Source organism: Haliotis rufescens, unplaced genomic scaffold (assembly GCF_023055435.1).
Source record: "Haliotis rufescens isolate VD_foot unplaced genomic scaffold, xgHalRufe1.0.p SCAF_13, whole genome shotgun sequence".
Classification (NCBI taxonomy): Eukaryota; Metazoa; Mollusca; class Gastropoda; order Lepetellida; family Haliotidae; genus Haliotis; species Haliotis rufescens.
In genome coordinates this window covers 9,994,527-10,009,994 of record NW_025963813.1, presented here as the reverse complement: position 1 = coordinate 10,009,994, position 15,468 = coordinate 9,994,527, and the positions used below count along the sequence as shown (strand labels likewise).

General features: G+C 42.8%; 1 protein-coding gene and 1 long non-coding RNA gene across 4 annotated transcripts; both read right to left on the bottom strand.

Annotated features, from left to right (window-relative positions):
- Window positions 1-6,259: 6,259 nt before the first annotated feature.
- LOC124139148 (loricrin-like) lies at window positions 6,260-11,184 on the bottom strand. Of its 3 annotated transcripts, XM_048394755.1 has the most exons (5): window positions 11,052-11,184; window positions 9,844-9,927; window positions 7,176-7,493; window positions 6,599-7,028; window positions 6,260-6,334 (listed from the first exon to the last, which is right to left on the bottom strand). In XM_048394755.1, the coding sequence occupies exons 1-4, from the start codon at window positions 11,152-11,154 to the stop codon at window positions 6,616-6,618; spliced, it is 918 nt and encodes a 305-aa protein (XP_048250712.1). In that variant the 5' UTR covers window positions 11,155-11,184; the 3' UTR covers window positions 6,260-6,334; window positions 6,599-6,615. The 3 variants fall into 3 exon arrangements, with proteins under 3 accessions (XP_048250712.1, XP_048250710.1, XP_048250711.1); XM_048394753.1 differs by having other exon boundaries at window positions 6,599-7,493; XM_048394754.1 differs by lacking the exon at window positions 9,844-9,927 and having other exon boundaries at window positions 6,599-7,493.
- Window positions 11,185-12,643: 1,459 nt separating this feature from the next.
- LOC125378789 lies at window positions 12,644-14,654 on the bottom strand. Its single transcript, XR_007220499.1, has 3 exons — window positions 14,603-14,654; window positions 14,195-14,267; window positions 12,644-12,712 (listed from the first exon to the last, which is right to left on the bottom strand). It is a non-coding gene; the product is annotated as an uncharacterized LOC125378789 (long non-coding RNA).
- Window positions 14,655-15,468: the final 814 nt, after the last annotated feature.

Here is a 15,468-nt window from a genome sequence, read left to right as displayed (position 1 = left end):
TCACCTTGGGCTTTCCTCCCACATTAAGCTGACATGCCGCGATATAACTGGAATACTGTTAAAAGCGGCGTTAAACCCACCTCACTCACTCACTCACTTATATACCCAATGAAGCGTGGTGATTGGTAACTCAGTATGTAATTAAAGTGAACGGGGGATGGGAGGGTAGGGTGCTCACCTGTTGGTGATAGCTCGACGTCTCGTTTTACTAGGCGATGAAGAGGAGGGGTCGCCGGTTCGCGGACATTGCCACAACATGAGTAAATAAATGAACCTGACTCTGAACATGGGGTGTACTTGACCTGCTCATGCGCCGGTAAACATTGGATGCGCCGCAATCTAAGATGGTTGGTGTTCTCTAACATACACTCTCCTCGTGAATATTGAATGCTATTTGATAAAAGAAGACACAGAAAGAGAATTTCGCGACGGATATCCTGACAATTGATTTCTGTGAATTTGTGATAACTAATATCTCGCAGTGATGCGAGAGAGAGAGAATTCGCCTCGTATCTGTACAAACTAAGGCATCTTTTGATATATATCTTCTAGTGAAAATCTGTCATAATTTAGGTATCTGAATTTGATAAACTGTGTGTAATTGTAAATATGTTATGCCTTTTTATTGTGTTAACTGCGTGTAATTGAATATATTTTCATTGTAATCTTCGGAATGACATCTGGAGGAAATAAAGAATCTCTCTCTCTCTCTCTCTCTCCCTCTCCCATAACATTCTCGAATTAGATTTTTTTTAAATATGTACATCTGGATAAATAACACGGACTATTCTTTTTAAATGAGATGGCATAGTTTTGTATCTCATTTAAATCAGAATTAGTGTTCGCTACGGTTACACAATCACCTGAAGACATCCCATTACAGGTAAATCAGAAAGACATTTTGCGAACTTTGATCGACGGATGAAATGCCAAACAGGAAGTCGACTTTAGCTAATCACAAAGCAGCTTTCTCGAGCATTACGGTACTAGTTTCAAAGCGGCGACTTCCATTTCGGACTAAGCTTTGAAAAATATTTTGACAATGTTCTCGATTCACTAAAAAGTTAAAAATGAACAAAAGAAATGAAATGGCTATTGGTAGCCGACATTGTATGGTAGTACTTTCCATGATGAGTTGGCTCTTCCGTTTTAAATGTCATATCCATGTCAAGCATTCGGAATCAGTCGTACAGCCCGTAACTGTCGCTCAGAATGTACCTTGGTAACCTTTTCTATGCTGCAGGAATCGCGATAGTGAACTAAGATCTGATTTTAATGATATGGCATAGTGTTTCACATATACCTATATGTAATTAATTTCATGTCTCACCTCATACAAAATAAAAAATATATACAGGTCACGTGATAAAATACATGTGATGAGCCATCCCGTATGGGATTATGAGAGACTATAGAACGTAAAATGATACACAGACATAAAATATGGAATAAATATATATACGTTAGTAAAAAGGGTAAATAGCATAAAATATTTATAAAAGTTTAAGATGTATATAAAAGTAATTTTCTAACATCTAAGACATCCATGCAGGTTTTGGAGGTAACTTTAAAAATATATGGGCATGACATAATAAAAGCTAACTGATCAACACCAGAAATTGGCATACAACATTGAACATAAAACTAACATATTTTTAGTTACATTTTTATATAGGGGCAGTGTAAAAGTACATGTGCTTCATTTTCCACAACATCTTTACAATTAAAACATACTCTCTCTTCAAGGGGTGTATTATTATATCGCCCTGTCTCCACATGTAAGGGGGCTACTCCACATTGGAACAACGACAGGGCTCTTCTGTGGCGTCGTGGTATTCTCTCTGTAATGGGGGGCACGGGTGGCCCAGTCGTCTAAGGCGCCGCGATTCGCTGTGCAGAGTTGCGTCCCTTGGGCACGCCAGAAACCTATGATTGTGGGTTCGAATCCCTGTTCGCCCCGATTATGTTTCTAGGTTTGTCAGCACCATACCCGTGCTCGTGGGTTTCACCGAAGTCGTAAACGTCTGCATCACCTTGGGCTTTCCTCCCACATTAAGCTGACATGCCGCGATATAACTGGAATACTGTTAAAAGCGGCGTTAAACCCAACTCACTCACTCACTCACTCACTCTCTCTGTAATGTATGGCTCAGCAGTAAACTCGGTCTTGAAAGTAGAGTAGTGTCTAAGTTTGTTACCGCCCTTGCCAGTCTTACTGTGAGTACAAGCTATAGTTTGCTTCCAGTCCCGCATGTGTTGGTCGTAAACTGCTTCCCTGACCCTGGCGACATTCTGTTTAACGTAGGTGCCGTTTGAAACTTTTCAATCCTGACTGGCTTGGCCTGACATGTCTCCTCTGACTGCATTTGATTTGCATGCAAGACACCATCATCCAAATGCACAAACATCAAAGGTTTTATAAACATAACAGCTGCCATGCGTTAACAGTACATAGTTTTTGTCAAGTAATCTAAGTGGTACTAGCACTAGCACTAATGACATCCTCAGTAAAGTCATAAGCTGAGCATCACGTGAATGACGACACACAAGGATATAGAGTAATACCCCGGAATCTATATAAGAGGAAGTGGGCACTCCGCTAATTTTCGCAAAACCGTTTGAAAACTGTATGGGTGATCGAGTGAGTGAGTGAGTGAGTGAGTGAGTGAGTGAGTTGGGTTTAACGCCGCTTTTAACAGTATTACAGTTATATCGCGGCGTGTTAGCTTAATGTGGGAGGAAAGCCCGAAGTGATGCAGGTCTCAGACGTTTACCACTTCGGTGAAACGGGCATGGTGCTGACAAACCTAGAATCATTATCGGGGCAAACCGGGATTCGAACCGACAATCATAGGTTTCTGGCGTGCGAATCGCGGCGCCTTAGACGACCGGGCCACCCGTGCCCCCCGCGCGCGTCAGATGACAGATAGAGTGACAGGTTATGGAAGGGGGCGCGTGGTGGTGTTACAATTTTATCATTCGGGCCACACTGACCAAGACACTAGTCCAATGCTCTTTTAAAAATCTTATGTGGAAAAAATATACCTCAAAGTAAAGGCCTCCCCTCTACTGCTTTCCAGTTAAATAAATATAAGACCATGCATAATCTTTGGTGAACCCTCTAAATGTGCAGCCCATGATCCTCTAAACTTGGAGCCCATACGTTCATGAAAAATATCGTTGTACAGGTTCATATTCTGAAGACGTCTCTGTGTTAAGAAACACTTTCTGTTTTCACTTCTCTTTCAGACTGAAATTAACATGTTGCTTCCTGGCTTTCCTTGGCACCTAACATGTCGGGTATAGAGGTGTATCAGAAAACAAAAACAAAAAATTTGCAAAGCTAAATTCTGTTAACAAGAACTGACACTTAATACAAGGAGGCTCTAGACCATTGATATGTTATTTCCGATAAAACAGTTGACAGCAATAAACAGATTATCAGGCATGTGCACATCGATTTCTTTTATGGAAGTCGGCTATTTAATCTGGATAATAAATACATTGAATTGTTTGATAGGCATAACTTAGAAGTTGACGCATTCGCCTTGTGAGAAACACCCAAGCCATGGCTACGCTGATCTGTGATAGCTTTTTGCTTGTGCAATTAACCCAGGAAATGGACAAGACACAAGCAGCATGATCAGTATAAAAGACAATTGTACTCCATGCAGATATACAATGAGGAGTTGAATGAAAAGTATGCGTGGGCAATCACTGTATATTCACAAAGCATCTGAAAAGTGGCCAGCATGTCGACGGTTGCGTCCCTTATATACTACTCAAAAGAAGTTAAGGATCACCTGATTCTTTCATATTACTATAGTTAATCTCTCATGTCATGACAGATGAACTTTACCATTATGAAAGAATCGGGTGATCCTTAACTTCTTTTGAGTAGTATATATGTTTACTTCTGTGCTCACGAGGCCGCGGAGAGTCCATTTTAGCTTGTATGAAATCTATAAATTATGAAAGATCCAACGTTCTGGTGTTACTAATCATTTTGAGTGCTTAACATCTGCTTTTAACGCCGCACTCAGCAATATTCCAGCTATATGACGGCGATCTCGAAATAATCGTGTCTGGACAAGACACTCTAGTGATTGACATCATGTGCATCAATCTTCGCAATTGGGATACGATGACAAGCATCAACCAAGTCTGACCACCCGTTCCCGTTAGCAGCCTCTTACGATAAACATGGGATGCAGAAGACCAATTCTAGTCCGGAATCTTCACGGGACCAATGGACAAGACAAAACATAGATATATCCAACTAATGGCAGCGCCATTCGGATTAAGGTTGTAAGTGACTGGGTAGGGCTTCTCGAGGCAAAAGAGTCAACTGACAATACAAGTCCAGTTCCACCCTTGCCGAACAAGGCTGGAATTTCTGGGCTCGACTGTAGCGCCCCCAGTGGCTATTAGGAGTTATGCTCCTTCTCTGTCCCTCCTTTTTGACAATTCCGATTCCAACTCCAATATCACTTGCGATTATTTCCAACAAAATGGCAACGCCTAGTCAAGATTATCTGATCAAGTTAATTGAAGAAAGGTTTCACATTCCCTGCCTCACAGACACCCAATGCATGTGGGTCGTGAGCACATTGATTAAAAATATGAAAGAATGCAAAATATTTCTCCGTTCCCAGTTGATGGCACACAAGCGTTTCAAATCCTGCAATCGACCGGAACCTTCACGACAGCCGCTATGTCGTTTATGAACAGAATGTTGATGTCGTTACGCCATTTTGACTATGAATAGACTTGTCGGTCCAGCCAAAACGTATCCAAGACGAGTCCGCAAAGTCTAAACTGGACCGTTATAGTTAGTTAATTCCCTAGCCCCAGGAAGATAGGCTTAGGTGTTCAAGGCGGTGGGAACCGATATGTGTGATACTATAGGGATGGGGGTGGGAAATGGTCACATCAGTGGGGTTGTATCAACCAGTGACGGAGGGGCGGTTAGTTGTCCATGGTACACCAGTTGTGTAGGGTGGAAAGTGGTACACCAGTGAGGAAAAAATGGTGTGGTTACATCAGTGGGCTGAGAAGGGATAGGGATAGGATGGTTGAACCATTGGCGATACATCCCTTGGATAGGGATAGGATGGTTGAACCATTGGCGATACACCCCTTGGGTAGTGATAGAGTGATTAAATCAGTGGCGATACACCCCTTGGGTAGGGACAGGATGGTTGAACCATTGGCGATACACCCCATGGGTAGGGATAGGATGGTTGAACCATTGGCGATACACCCCTTTGGTTGTGATAGAGTGATTAAACTAGTGGCGATACATCCCGTGGATAGGGATAGGATGGTTGAACCATTGGCGATACACCCCTTGGGTAGGGATAGGATGGTTTGAACCATTGGCGATACACCCCTTTGGTAGGGATAGGATGGTTGAACCATTGGCGATACACCCCTTGGGTAGGGATAGGATGGTTTGAACCATTGGCGATACACCCCTTTGGTAGGGATAGGGTAGTCACATCAGTGAGGTAGGAGTTGGAAGTGGTACATCTTAATGGAAGGCATGGGGTGTTTAAAAAGTGAGGTAGCCGTGTGAACTAGTATACCTTCACCTTACTCGTTGGAGACCTAGGTTATGAAAAGCAAGTGCCAAGGCAAGGATGCACTTCACATCGTACCAACTCGAGCACAATTATCAGTCACCTGAATATTACCGTTCTTTCAACAAATTACACGTTATGTTAATGCGTAGAATAAACCCCAAAATAAAACAAAGATTTTCCCATTAATAAACGGATGAACAATAATCTAGATTTTTTGCGAACATTTAATTTAATTACCAAAGAAAATAGCTTCTATGTCAGTGTGTCAGCACTGTCCCCATTAAATGGGCAATAAGTAAATGTCTGGGTTGAAACGCATGAAAGGTGTTGTAATGGTTTAAGTAAGGTTAAATGAGGACTTGAATGTCAATAACAGTACCTTGGTTTTACCGTGATATGACTGAACTACTTTTCAGAGCGGCGTTAAGCAAACCCATTCACTTTCACAAAGCCCAAAACACTTTCTTAGCACTAAAACAATTGTAACACCCGTACAGGCAAACGTTATCGCCGGTATTAACCTTGAAACCACATTACTCGAAGAGAAAGAATATTGAGCTTCGCCTTATGTATGCATTATTAGAATCGAAACTGGGTCTTCAGCTTATCAAGCTAACTCTCTGTATATGCCATGGGCACAACCCATTGCCCTGTTAGTTTGAACAAAGCCGTTGTTATCATATACTTTCTTTTATTTCATGAAAGATGCATTTTAATTGATCTGTATGTTCAACGCCAGAAAAGACCATCTGCAAAAAATAAAAACAACATTTTTAATACAATTTATTATTTTATTATCATTGTTAATTGGGGAAAACGTGGCCCTGTCGTCTAAGGCGCCGCAATTAGCTGAGCAGAGTCTTGCAGGCGCGCCAGAAACCCGGGATGGGTTAGAATTCAATACTCGCCCTCATTCTGTTTCTAGGTATTATCACTCTCTCTCGCTGGCTCTAACGCCCGCCCCCTACCTCCCTCACTCACTCATTCACTCACTCATTGTGTTGAATAATTACCAATTAAACCTTGGCAGCTAGCCGAAGAAGACCAAACTCCTGACGAGGTCATTTTTATCACTGCTGGTCTTTGCACCTCCCTTTCCGGACTCTTCAATTCCGCTTAAAAAACTGCTAAACATTCCAGACATCCCACCTCCCATTCCGGACATCCCACCTCCCATTTTGGACATCCCACCTCCCGTTCCAGACATCCCACCTCCCATTCCGGACATCCCGCCTCCCATTCCGCTATACATTCTGGAAATTCCAGACTTCCCGCTCGAAATCCTAGACTTTCCGCCACCCATTTTGGACATCCCGCTTCCCATTCCGGACATCCCACCTCCCATTCCGCTATACATTCCGGAAATTCCAGACTTCCCGCTCGAAATGCTAGACTTTCCGCCACCCATTCCGGACATCCCACCTCCCATTCCGGACATCCCAACTCCCATTCCGCTAAACATTCCGGAAATTCCAGACTTCCCGCTCGAAATCCTAGACTTTCCACCACCCATTCCGGACATCATGCCTCCCATTCCGGACATCCCAACTCCCATTCCGGACATCCCAACTCCCATTCCGGACATCCCACCTCCCATTTCGCTAAACATTCCGGAAATTCCAGACTTCCCGCTCGAAATCCTAGACTTTCCGCCACCCATTCCGGACATCATGCCTCCCATTCCGGACATCCCACCTCCCATTCCGGACATCCCACCTCCCATTCCGCTATACATTCCGGAAATTCCAGACATTCCGCTCCCTATTCCGGACATCTCGCCTCCCATTCCTGACATTCCCCCTATTCCCCGTGATCCAGTCTTTCCGACATGTCTTTCAAATATGTCGGCTCCCGGGACGTTCTTGCTTGTGTCCATGCTGGTCATTGACCTGGTCAGGTCGACTCCTTCTGGAAAATGGGAATTGGTGTTACTTCTACAGGTTTATAATATGTATTATTACTTATTTTTGACAAACCAACATTTAAATTGCAATATACTGTAATAGTCATAATAGTCTAAAAGGTGATCTCCTCGAAGCATAAGAATATGGATTAACGAGGTCTACTTTTACGAGGATGCGCATATGATGCAGACATCTTATACCCCGTAATTTGTCAAGAGTTGCGTCCCTTAGCTGTGCCAGGATTTCGATTATGGTTAAACGATTACTATCTGTATTTTTTCAGCACCATGCCCATCCCCGCAGTGATAAACATCGAGATTTTGCGCCAGTGTATTTTTTTCTTTCCTACGCATTAAGCTGATGCGCCACAATATCACTGATGTACTGTTAAAAGTGGCGTAAAATCAACCTCATCAATCACCGTATTTAACCAGGTCCAACATATTTTAGATTTTGTATCCGTTTTTGTATTATGAGAATATCACATACTTTGCATGACGCGAGGTTAACATCGTCTATAGTTCCTTCCTTCCTTTATTATTATTTATTATAATTATTATATACAAATTAACATAAATAAATGCAGCAAATTGGACTGGGCACAGTCAGGCTGATGAGGCTTATCATCAGCTCAGGGCCCTTGTCCCTCTACCCACAGCCCAGGCAGCGAATGGGACTTCACCCAGGAAGTGCTGCCTAGTCAAACCAACCCAGAACTTTTCGGAGAATGTTAAGACTCCCCAACACTGCAGCCTTCTGCATTACACAGATTGACAAAAGGGCTGTATTCCTGGCAGCAAACCCGGGTACACTCTCAATGTCAGTTAGGCACCGAGAACAATGGGGACTCGGATAACTTGAGACTTGGTATGCAGACGTGAGTCTGCATATTTGCTATTATTTCCCTGAATCTTGTCAATCATAAGGATGTCAAAAGGGACAGAGAATTCAATGATATAAATGATTTCTTTGGATTTATCAAAAAGGGCTGAAAGAGGTTTGTTGGCCTGAATGACCTGAGGCCGTCTACGGGCTAATTCCTAAGAATTTTGTATCTGTCATTTTCCCTGACGCCTCTACATATTCTTGGTCGTACCATTGCTGGACCTCTGTGTCAAAACCACAAACATGGCGAAGACGGTAATAAAAGGATCGAGTCACTCCTGCAAGTCGCTTAAGATAGTGTGTTTGTGCCAAAGCTGGGCATCCACTGACAATGTGTTGGAGAGTCTCATTTAATTCACTGCATTGTCTACATTTCATATTTACACTTTGATGCAAAACCACACATTGACGGTTTCGTCCAATCAACAACACCAACAGAATATGAAAGGACGGGCACAGCATAAGTATTTGTGGCTTTAATTTTATTGCGAGAGTTCAGCTCTGAACTCCAGATTTTCTTAAGTCTACATTTGTACTCTGCACGAAGTTTTTCCTTGATATGGGCATTCTGGATCTGCATCCCTAAGTACGTATAGGCCTGAACTTCCACGAGATGGTCAATAACTCCTCCCACGTTTCAGATGAAGAATGTTGCATTTGTCAAGACCAAAGGAAAGAAAAGAACTCGACAATGCATGATAATCTGTTTCTTAGTGTGGCTCTACCATTGACAGTTCAAGGCCATCTATGTAAAGGGGTGAGTGAGGGGTGTTGAGGAGGTCCAGGATTATTATATCTATTTTCCTATTAATACATTATCTTTACATTAGCCTTTAATATTTCAGCTGCAATACTGTTGCAAGATTGAATAAATAGTATACTTTACAAGCTAAACGAGTGTATGTTTTTTACGGTACAGTCAACAATATTCAAACTATATCTCGACGGCCACTAAAGAATCGAATCTGTGCCAGAGATTAAGAGCATCAGCAACGCCGGACGATCTCGGATGACGATGACACGCATTTTGATCGCGTGATAAGGACAAGGAAATATATTTGATTGTTAATGAATCAAGAATCATTGTTTGTAAGATTTTAGATCATTTCCCTACATTCATCGTTGCGACCCAAAGAGTATAGATATTCATCCTTCCACATGACAACGATTTTAAGATTATAAACAATTATCCTTCATTCATAGTAAGGATTTTAATATATGGTAATTCTTCTTATTTCATTGGAATACGAGTGAGTGAGTGAGTTTGGTTTTACGCCGCTTTTAGCAATATTCCAGCAATATCACGGCGGGGGACACCAGAAATGGGCTTCACACATTGTACCCATGTCGGGGTTGGAACCCGGGTCTTCGGCGTGACGAGCGAACGCTTTAACCACTAGGCTACCCGACCGCCCCCATGGGAATACGATTGTAGGCAATTATCTTCATGAAGAGGAATGGAAACGTACTGCTTTTCAACTGAGCCATTATTTTCTTATACTCGGGGCTGTCTCTGGGAATTGTCGATCCGTCGGGTCTCTCCAAACTGAACTCTGAGGAAAAAACCAAACAGTCTTAGGTTCAGTAGTGAGAAAAACAGATCAATAGAAAAAAAATAAAATTAAAATACAACCAAATATATGTAACTGGCATCATATATTAATCAAACTTTGATACTGATATGACATATATCATATTTTAAAAATGCAGTCGGTCTTGTATACACTGGAATCAATCGCCATGAATTCAGACCTTTATGCGGCGTAAAATGGGATCTCAGATATTTGTGTAGCGGTATTGAGCACTAAGATCGGATTTTAATTTTAACAATCGAATGAAACAAATCTTATCAAATGTTGAGTAGTATGAATTATAAACAGAAGATACGCCTTTCTAACACAATGCAATTCGTTAACCCTCGACAACTACAATCATTCCAAAACTTCCAACCTGTCCTCATTTTGAATTAACCTATTCACAATACAAAGTACCATATAATACACATTTTAGTATTAAGCAGCAGAAGGCATTCTGCCCCGGAATCTTCACGGGTCGCGGGTGTTATTGAGTATGCCAGGAAGCGTAAACACGTGAAACACGTTGTGGTAATCCGAGTCAAAAAACGATTCATGAAAAGGGCCCTCTTTGGTGAGATTGCCAATTTTGGGGGAAACTATATTTTTAATCATCTTACACTTGCAAGTTTTCGACTTAAGATATGTTAAGTATCTAAGTATGTATGCATTGTTAAACTGCTTACACAAGACTGAAATTTGGAACTTCAAGACATCGTCTGATTGCAGTGTCCTGTGGTCGTAGTAGGAAGGAGACAGCTTCACTGCGTCAAATGAGCAAGCTGGTTGCCAATATTGTGAAACATTTGGAGATTTGCCCATTGCATGCAATGAGCAGATAATTGTTTGCACATTGCGTCCATTGGGCAAGATGTATTACCCTTGCATGCATTGGGCAAACGGCCTGCCCAATGCACGCAATGGGCAGTTGCACAGATTGGGTGTAACATATGCATTCAATTTGTTAAACTGCGTACACAAGACCGATATTTGAAACTTCAAGAAACATCGTCCTGGATATCAAATACTAAGTGACAACTACAAAAATCAAAATAATCGTGTTATTTATGTCTAAATGGAACCTCAGCAGGATGTCCTCTCACCTGCTCCAGAAAGTAACGTGTTGAAGTCAAAAGCAATCCCTTGTGAACCGAGCGTCCCTTCAGTCGGTTGTCGGGGCCGTGGTGCACGCATGCTGGTCCCCATCTCAGCATCAGAATCAGAATCAGAATCAGACTCGGACTCTGCAGAACACGATGCTTGGTTCAAAAGTGAGTGAGTGAGTGAGTTTGGTTTAACGCCGCCTTCAACAGTATTCCAGTCATATCGCGGCGTGTCAGCTTAATGTGGGAGGAAAGCCCGAAGTGATCAGGTCTCAGACGTTAACCACTTCGGTGAAACCCACTAGCACGGTGCTGACAAACCTAGAAACATAATCGGGGCGAACCGGGATTCGAACCCACAATCATAGGTTTCTGGCGTGCCCAAGGGACGCAACTCTGCACAGCGAATCGCGGCGCCTTAGACGACTGGGCCACCCGTGCCCCCGCTTGGTTCAAGACGTCAGGTAAATAATGAATATGGTATACAGCACCTCGAAACAGGTAATGGGCAAAACCGATATAACATAATATGTTATCAAAGGAATCGTGGAAGGGACAGTTAAACTGTTCAAGTTCCATGCCAAATATTCAGGATAATACCTAAAATAGTTCTGGGGAGACGGATCGTTTAAACATTACATCTGTTGTGAGTTTATTATCCGGGGGAATTATATCATACCGGTGTCATCATGTTTGTCAGCTTGTCTCTACATGATAAACTGTGTGTTAGTACAGCATGTCCCATCATGATGCAACGTGTCAGCGCAAGCCACTTTACGATACGAAGTGTCACCGCACCTCACTTAACGATACAACGTGTCACCGCACCTCACTTTACGATACGACGTGTTACCGCACCTCACTTCACGATACGACGTGTCAGCGCACGCCACTTTACGATACGAAGTGTCACCGCACCTCACTTAACGATACAACGTGTCAGTGCACCTCACTTTACGATACAACGTATCACCGCACCTCACTTTACGATACGACGTGTCACCGCACCTCACTTTACGATACAACGTGTCAGCGCACGTAACTTTACGATACGAAGTGTCACCGCACCTCACTTCACGATACAACGTGTCAGCGCACCTCACTTCACGATACAATGTGTCAGCGCACGTAACTTTACGATACGATGGGTCAGCGCACGCAACTCTACGATACGATTGGTCAGCGCACGCCACTTTACGATACAACGTGCCACCGCAAGTCACTTTACGATACAACGTGTCACCGTACGTCACTTCACGATACAACGTGTCAGCACACGTAACTTTACGATACGAAGTGTCACCGCACCTCACTTCACGATACAACGTGTCAGCGCACGTCACATCACGATACAAAGTGTCAGCGCACGTCACTTCACGATACAACGTGTCAGCGCACGTACCTTTACGATACGACGGGTCAGTGTCACCGCACGTCACAACACGAAACAAGGGGTCAGTGCACGCCACTTAGCTTAGCAAACAAGAAATATATATATATGGATGTGAGTTAGCCAATCAGCGTGAAGCAATCACACAGCTATTCCTCAACGACACCGCCACCATGTGCATACTATTGTTTCAATTGTCTACCTGCTTCGTGAATGTCCGTCAAATCTTTCATCATGCTGCCTTGTCTCTTGACCAGGTCATCGATGAGTCCTGCACCACAAAAAAACCCATTCCCATCATGACATTGCAACCTTGTAGATGGCAACCCCAAACTACACCAAGAAACATTCACAATATGACACTGCAACCTTGTAGAGGGCAACCCCTAAACTGCACCAAGAAACATTCACAATATGACACTGCAGCCTTGTAGAGGGCAACCCCAAACTACACCAAGAAACATTCAAAATATGACACTGCAACCTTGCAGAGGGCAACTCCAAACTACACCAAGAAACATTCACAATATGAAACTGCAACCTTGTAGATGGCAACCCCAAACTGCAGCAAGAAACATTCACAGTATGACACTGCAACCTTGTAGAGGACAATCCCAAACTGAACAAAGTAACATTCACAATATGGCACTGCAGCCTTGTAGAGGGCAACCCCAAACTACACCAAGAAACATTCACAACATGACACTGCAACCTTGAAGAGGACAACCCCAAACTACACCAAGAAACATTCACAACATGACACTGCAACCTTGTAGAGGACAACCCCAAACTGCATCAAGAAACATTCACAATATGACACTGCAACCTTGTAGAGGACAACCCCAAACTGAACAAAAGAAACATTCACAACATGACACTGCAACCTTGTAGACGGCAACCCCAAACTACACCAAGAAACATTCACAACATGACACTGCAACCTTGTAGATGGCAACCTCAAACTGAACAAAGAAACATTCACAATATGACACTGCAACCTTGTAGAGGACAACCCCAAACTGAACAAAGAAACATTCTTAATATGACACAGCAACCTTGTAGAGGACAACCTCAAACTGAACAAAGAAACATTCACAACATGACTATTGCTGTCGTTCATTGTAATCTCATAAAGACAATCCAAATCCTTAACCTCAGAAGTAACTGTAACCGCCACGTGCCCGGATGTGCTTTGGGCCACTGCACAAAATAAAACATATTGATATGTATGGGTTATACACCTTTTTCGACATTTTTCGTGGGGTTTTCTGTCTAAAATGTATTGCCACAATTGGTTATAACATTGTTATAATCATAACTCGGTATCTTCGCAACAGTAGGTAAAATTGCCATCCGGACGGGTTTGTGAAAGAATTGCTTTCAAATAAATATTTATAACGCATAGCGTATTATACCGTAAATCTTAACTGGAGCTTATTAAACCGAACGTCTCAAAGAAGAGATACTTAAACCATACATCTCGGCATATAGCTTATTATGCGGTACATCTTGACTTACAGCTTATTTTACCGAAAATCTTAACTAGTACCGGGTCCGTGATTTACCCGAGTCTACAGTTGAATGAATTGGTGTTTGTCTACATTTCGACACTCCAAAACCTCAGTTTATCTATAAACCTGTCCAATACCATAACAGCAACAGCAAGAATCGGAACCACAACATTCACAGAAGAGAGATCGACCCTTGGGTCCTCGATGTGATTAAGTTGGTTAACCAGGGGGTTGATACGTACCGGACTTTCCAGGCGCTTTTCCGCTCACAGATCCAAGCAAGAGCATTGCAACACTCAGCAGTAACATGGTGACCTAGATGGGATTATTTCATGTTAATGTACAGGAGAGACTAGTACCACAACTGAAGTCTGGCATCGGGGAGTTAATGATGTTCTACTCTGCAATAAATGTATAACCAATATCGGTTGCTGGAACCATCGGAACCAATATTCAAACCCGGTATGCCCACGGGGGTCTTATGATAATTGCATTTACAAAATGGTTTGATAAGGTTTGCTTAATGATTACGAATTCCCTCTTACTGATGACCCTGTCAAGGCCTAGTGCTGCTTATGAAAGATGACAAGAGAGCACTACATATTGCACATGGTAGAAAATGATAAATAGAAGTTTTCGGTGAGACTAACCTTCAACATCTTGGATTGCTCACAGTGTCAGGTCTCGATACATGGGTCGAAGTATGCCTTGTGTGTGTTGTTTATGTATAACGATTGTGATTGATGTCAAAGATGAAAGCCATGTTTCTCACGCATTTACAAACGCTGATTTCTTTGATTGTATGGTCAACATATTCAAACCTAACCAAATCAAACATATATTCCAAGATCATACCCCTGATATGTCGAATAGATTAAACCATTTGATCAGAAAGTCACTACTTTGAAACCCGTATGTATTATTGCACGTGTTTGTTTTCTATCAACAAGAATCAAAGGAAAACACCAAAATGTGATTGATTATCTGATTTTAAACTTTCAAGGGTTCTGTATCCACATTCCTTCTGAGAAGCGGGTGTTAAAGGTAGGGACATGTTGACCCGAACACCTGGTGTCATCACTCATTTATCCTGATCCATTCAGGGGCGGTCGGGTAGCCCATTGGTTAAAGCGTTCGCTGGCCACGCCGAAGACCCGGGTTCGATTCCCGACATGGGTACAATGTGTGAAGCCATTTCTGGTGTCCCCCGCCGTGATATTGCTGGAATATTCAAATCAACAGCGTGTGTGTTCACCTCTGGTTGCGATGCAAGCAACACATCTTCGTCTCATGGAATGGACCAGGCGTCGCACAAAGTCCTGTGGGATATCTGTCCATATCTGTTGGAGCATGTTTCAAAGTTCCTGGAGTGTCTTTGGAACACGTGGTTGACGTCGAAGGCGCCGATCCATCTCAGCCCACATGTGCTCGATTGGTGAGAGATCAGGGGAGCGAGCCGGCCAGGGGATGACATTCACGTTGATGTGTTGAAGAGATTCCTGAACAAGTCGAGCAA